A 6,525-nucleotide genomic window follows, 5' to 3' on the forward strand; every position below is an offset into this window, starting at 1 on the left:
CAAGGAGGGAAAGAGAACTAGGCAGTCTCAGCTCTTCTCAACTTGCCAGTTTTCAGTGTTGTCCTCTCGTTTCTCTGTCCTCTCTGGGTCTTCTGAACCTTCTTTGCAGAACTACCTGCAAGGGAAGATGGCGTACCTAAGACAGAGCCTGCAAATCCTCCTATATAATCACTCTGCTGCCAATCTCCTCACTTTTCTTTTTATCTATGCTAACTTCTTAGTTCTCTTGAATCTGGTGAACTGTTTCAAAAAAAAATCAAACTGTCTCTGCCATTTTCTTAGTCTCTTCCTATTTTTACCATAAACAACAATTTTCATGGTCCTTATAGACCATCCTGCTCTTCTGTCACTGTGATAACTTCATAGTTTATTGCCACTTAATTGAAATTTTGGAGAAAGTGAGATGAATATTTTATATAAATTTCCACATTTCGTTTTTTATTTAAAATTACAGAACTGTGTTTAGTTTTGTAATGTGTATAATGGAAGTTCATAAATAACTCTAAATTAAGGAAAGAGACCCCAGGAATCTTCAAATCCAGTTACAGTATTTTTTATAAGCTCATGGCTACTCTTCACCCTCCAATTATTTTGGAATCAATTTATATTTTAAAATATCTACTTATATTAAAACATAGCTGCACTATTATAACCATGCCAAAATAGAGCATCCCCATAAAATGTAACTAGGATTGATTTACACCACCCCAAGTTTGCTTTTTTTATATATAATTAATTTAATTTTACATATCAGCCACAGATTCCCCTGTCCTCCCTCTTCCCACCCACCCCCCACCCTCCCCCATCCACGCCCCATTCCCATCTCCTCCAGGGCAAGGACTCCCCTGGGGATTCAGTTCAGCCTGGTAGATTCAAGTTTGCTTTAAAAGTATACTTGTTTGTTCATTTGTTGTGTTTGGTTTCCTCAAAACAAAATCTTAGGGCGGTCCACACACTCTACTTAGCTGACTATACAAAACGTGCTGCTTTAATTCTACAGGCTTTACAAATAGAATTAAAAGGAAGAGATGGCATCTATTCTTTCTCTGTTTTCTTATCATTAATTTGTGAGAGAAATTTAGTCTGTCATTGTTCAGCCATAATTGAAATTTTTCTGTGTCTGATGTTGTCTTAGCAAGCCTGATTTCCTGCTCTTTCCTTTATTTTCTCCAAATTCAAAGTTAATTATGAATCAGAATTAATATTTTTACAAAATATCATTTTCTTTATTTTGTTGGCCCTTAGTGGTTTCCCATCATTTCACTATATTTGTAAAAAAGAAAATCTCTTTAGCTCTATTGTTTTGAAACATTCATAAAGAGAAAGCATTGTTTTTGTTTTAGGACAAAAGACACAGAATAAGCAACAGCACCATAGTGAGGAAACATAGAAAACACACATAGAATGTGATTTAACACATTACAGTTCTCAGTCTCACTGATACCCAGTTCACACTATGTGGCAAATGACTGGTTTGCTTTTGTCCTTGTTAAATAACCCCAGTTGTTTTTTTTACTAGTTCTATGTTGTCTAGTACTGAACAATGTCCAGATTCATTTGTTATATTTTCATCGTAAGTTCCAAAGCCAACCAGTTTTCAAAGCATGTATCCAGCCATCAGGATGTTCCTCACTATTGGGTCAGTCTTGTTTGCTTTTGTTTTCTATTCATTAATTTATTCTGTCATTCCTGGTTAAGACACTACTTGGAATAAGTTGTTTCATTTCAGCTATCATTTTTTTCTTACCTCCAAAATCTTGGCTCCCAAAGGCCTGGACAAATCCAAAAATGTGTATCCTGTAATTTTAGCTTATATTAGAAATAACAAAAACTGTCTTATTTCAACATGTTTTCCTCCCTTTTCTACCTGAGCAATATTATACGTATATTAAAATGTGTAGCATGCATTCATTTTCACAGCTCTCTGTGCACAGTGGTCTTTGGTGCATGTGGTCTAGTAGACTAGTAGACATGAGAGGGTTCTTATTCAAGTCAGACATTTTCCCATTTGGAGGATTGCTGGTACTAAGAAGGTACCTCTAGAATTTTTTCTTATTCTTCTAACATAATCTATCACACCTAGTATAATCTACATCGGCCTTTCCATTGGTATTTATTTCCTGGCACATGATAAGTACTTTCATATATCCTTTTTTAGTTTTTCATAAAATATTTTATTATGCATTGAAATACACTTCCGTTTTCCCTTTTTACTTAATTCGGTTCAAAAGATTGTATTTACAATTCCATTGTTTAATGCATCGTATAGTCTCCAGGCTAATTATTTCAATTTAACTTAAATTATTCTTTTTTAATTAATTCTTTTAACTGTAGGCTTTTTTTAACAGAAAGTTTTTTTGGCCTCATACAACTTTGCTATTTATATCAATCTTTTCTTTCATCTGCCATTTTGATTTTAAAATTTCTTTATCATCAAATTATTTTTACACTCTACTAGCTCAGACTGATCCATTCTCTTTTGTTTGTGACAGTTGTCTTAATCTTTTCTTTATTAAGAAAATTTTTTCATTCATTTTACACACCAATCAAAGATTCCCCTTTTCCCTCCTCCTGCCCCACTCAGCCTTTCCCTCACAACCCACTCCCCAGTCCCCCCAACAAGAAGACAAGGCCTCTCATTGGGAGGCACATCCAATAGGGGCAAGTCCAAGCCCTTCCCCCTGCCTCAAAGCTGCATGATGTCCCATCATAGGTAGTGGGCTCCAAAAAGCCCACTCATGCACCAGGGATGGATTTTGATCCTACCGCCAGGGGCCCCCCAAGCAGATCAAGCTACACACTTGTCTCACCATTCAGAGGGCCTAGTTCAGTCCCATGCAGGCTCCACAGCCATTGATCCAACTTTCATGAGTTCCCACTAGTTTGGTTTGATCATCTCTGCAGTTTCCCCATCACGATCTTGATGCTCTTGCTCATAGAATCCCTCTTCTCTCTAACTGGATTCCTGGAGCTCTGCCTAGTGTTTGGCTGTGGATCTCTGCATCTACTTCCATCAGTCACTGGAGAAAAGCTCTGTAATGACAGTTAGGGTATTCACCGATCTGGTCACTGGGGTAAGCCAGTTCAGTTCAGGCTCCTTCTCCACTATTTCTAGTAGTCCAAGCTGGGGTCATCCTTGGGGATTCCTGGGAACTTCCCTAGGACCGAGTTTCTCTCTATCCCCATGATGTCTCCCTCTATCATGGTATTTCTTTCATTGCTCTCCCACTCCATCCCTGTTCCAGCTCAACAATCCCATTCCCTTATGGTCTCATTCCCTATCCCCCATCCTCCATTGCCCACCCAGTCTCCTCATTTTACTCATGGAGATCTCATCTATTTCCCCTTCCCAAGGAAGTTCATGTGTCCCTCTTTGGGTCTTCCTTGTTAGCTAGCTTCTCTGGAGTTGTGGGATGTTGTCTGGTTATCCTTTGCTTTACATCTAGTATCCACTTATGACTGGGTACATACCATGTATGTATGTACATTGTCCTTCTGAGTCTTGGTTACCTCACTCAGGTTGATACTTTCTAGTTCCATCCATTTGCCTGCAAATTTCATGTTGTCATTGTTTTTCTCTGCTGAGTAGTACTCTATTGTGTTTATGGACCACATTTTCTTAATCCATTCTTTAGTTGAAGGGCATCTAGGTTGTTTCCAGGTTCTGGCTATTATGAATAATACTGCTATGAACATAGTTGAGCATGTGTCTTTGTGTTATGATTGAGCATTCCTTGGGTATGTGCCTAAGAGTGGTATAGCTGGGTCTTGAAGAAGATTGATTCCCAAATTTCTGAGAAACCACCACACTGATTTCCAAAGTGGCTGCACACCAACAGTGGAGGAGTGTTCCCCTTGCTCCACATCCTCTCCAATATAAGCTGTCTGCAGTGCTTTTGATCTTAGCCATTCTGACAGGTGTGAGATGGTATCTCAAAGTCATTTTGATTTGCATCTCCCTGATGACTAAGGATGCTGAGCAATCCCTTAAATATTTCTCGGCCATTTGAAATTCTCCCTTTGAGAATTCTCTGTTTAGCTCTAATCCCATTTTTAATTGGATTGTTCGTTATATTGATGTCTAGTTTCTTGAGTTTTTTATATATCTTGGAGATCAGCCCTCTGTCAGATGTTATCTACTCTTTTGCTTTCAAACTATTTAGAAAAATGTAATACAGAATTTTCTTTCATATTTTTTGGACTCCTATGAGTAATGGCTTTTTTCTTTTTAATTTTGATAGATTTTAATTACAATAGAATTGCATGACTTCCATTCCCCACTTTCCTCCCTCCAGCCCCTCCCAAGTGCCTTCCCTTGAATCCTACCCATCCCTCACAATGCTCACATAGCCTTTTCTTTGATTATTACTGGTACGTGTATGCATGTGTGTATAAGTATGCAAAAGTATTTAAATACAACTGGCTGAGTCTGTTTTTATTATTTGTGTGCATGTGGTTTCAGAGTTGACCACTTCATATTGAACAACCAGTAAGTGGGCTCATCCACGGAGGTGATCATTCTTCCTCTCCTAGTAATCACTAGTTGCCTGGAGTTCTTGGCCTGGAGGTGGGACCCCATGAAATTTCCCCCTTCCACATGTACATGTCCATTGTTGTCACCATTGTTCCTGTCCTATTTATGCAGCTATTTCTAACAGAGACTTTAATAGCAGACTCCCTGATGTTCTGGCTCTTACAATCTTCATTGCCAGGTTCAATTGTGAAGAGAATACTGCTTCTCACACTAAACTATTACTTTGGTACTCACTGGGTTGAATTTATAGTTTCCTTATATTTGACATTATTAATTTACTTAGTGTGAGAGAGGTAGACCATAGCATAGATATGAGATCAGAGGTCAGATTGACAGTGTTAGTCTCTGCTTCCACCAGATTGGATCTGAGGACAAGGTCATCAGGCTTGGCAACAAGCATCTTTACTCCCTGAGCCATCTTACCAGTCCTATTTTCCTTCTTTGGAATTTTTTTTTCTTTTAGATGCACTACATTTCTAAATCTGCTTCATATCTGTAGTGTTTATGCTTGAACCCATATCAATAGGTATTACACCAGAAGTGTTTGCATTAACTTCATCATTCTACTTAGGTTTCTTCAGAGATTGAACAGATCACATCTTCCTAGAGCCCTTAACTGTCTCCAAGGATGCTCCCTTCCCAGTCCTTCATCAACATCTCCTTCTTCCAGCCACAGTATTTCCTCATGACTGGCATCCAAGGACTAGAAGCCATCCATGGCTGGATCTCCATCCCCTTCTCCTCCATGTACACTGTGGCACTCACTGGAAACTGCCTCATCCTCCTGGCTGTGAAGAGGACCCATAGCTTACACCAGCCCATGTACTACTTCCTGTCCATGCTGGCCCTAAGTGATGTGGGCCTCAGCTTGTCCACTATGCCTTCCACCCTGGCTGTGCTCTGGTTTGACTATCGTTTGATCAGTTTCTACACCTGCCTAATACAAATGTTCTTCCTACACTCCTTCTCTGTGGTGGAGTCTTCAGTACTCTTGGCCATGTCATTTGACCGCTTTGTGGCTATCTCCAACCCACTTCGCTATGCATCTGTCCTCACTAATAATGTCATCATCAGGATTGGGGCTATCATTGTAGCTCGAGCCACTCTGTCGCTATTCCCAGTGCCCTTCTTGCTGAAGCGACTGAACTATTGTCCTGGTAAGATCCTCCTGTCTCATTCATTCTGCTTCCATGCTGATGTCATGAAGCTGGCCTGTGCTGACATTACTGTCAATATCCTGTATGGACTCTATGTGGTTCTGTCCACAGTGGGTGTAGACTCTTTGCTTATTGTTATGTCCTATGCACTGATTCTTCACACAGTGATGGGGCTAGCCTCTCCCAGGGAGCGTGTCCGAGCCCTCAATACATGTATTTCCCATATCTTGGCTGTCCTGGTCTTTTACATTCCAGTCATAGGTGTGTCCATGATCCATCGTTTTGGTAAGCACCTGCCCCACATTGTTCACGCCCTTGTAGCATATGTGTACCTTGTGGTGCCTCCTGTGCTCAACCCCATCATCTACAGTGTCAAGTCCAAGCCCATCAGGGAGGCCATGTTCAGTGTACTAAGAAGAAAAGATCAGACATGATGACACTGGATGTTTATGGGACTTGGAGCCTGCGAAATGGTTGGGAAACAAAAACAACATACTTGGTGGATCAAGTCATACCAATAGCTTCATTATGGGCATCAACAATAAAAAGTGTAAGACTGTGGTAAAATTATTTCTATAATTGTTTTCTATGGTGCTAGGGATCATTTCTAATGCTTCTAACATGTTATGCCGGCCCTCTACCACTGAGTTACATTCTCTGATCTGAAAATATGTTTTGTCCATTTGTTACCTCATTTATGTCACACATATTTTCTTAAAGTCAATGTTTTCTAGCCCTACTTTAGATTCCAGCAACAGAAAAAAAGGACATGTTGCCTTTGCTTTGTAGACCTTAAATTTCAGTACATATCCAAAATGTCTAAATAGAAAAACA

The 6,525-nt window shown here is 39.7% G+C and overlaps 1 protein-coding gene across 1 annotated transcript; it reads left to right on the forward strand.

Moving 5' to 3' along the window:
- The first annotated feature begins 5,047 nt into the window (after window positions 1-5,047).
- On the forward strand, window positions 5,048-6,525 carry LOC128094297 (olfactory receptor 51G2-like). The gene has a single exon (XM_052712566.1). The coding sequence runs from the start codon at window positions 5,163-5,165 to the stop codon at window positions 6,123-6,125; it is 963 nt and encodes a 320-aa protein (XP_052568526.1). The 5' UTR covers window positions 5,048-5,162; the 3' UTR covers window positions 6,126-6,525.

This window comes from Peromyscus californicus, unplaced genomic scaffold (assembly GCF_007827085.1).
Source record: "Peromyscus californicus insignis strain IS unplaced genomic scaffold, ASM782708v3 Scaffold_4__1_contigs__length_199733344, whole genome shotgun sequence".
NCBI classification, from domain to species: domain Eukaryota; kingdom Metazoa; phylum Chordata; class Mammalia; order Rodentia; family Cricetidae; genus Peromyscus; species Peromyscus californicus.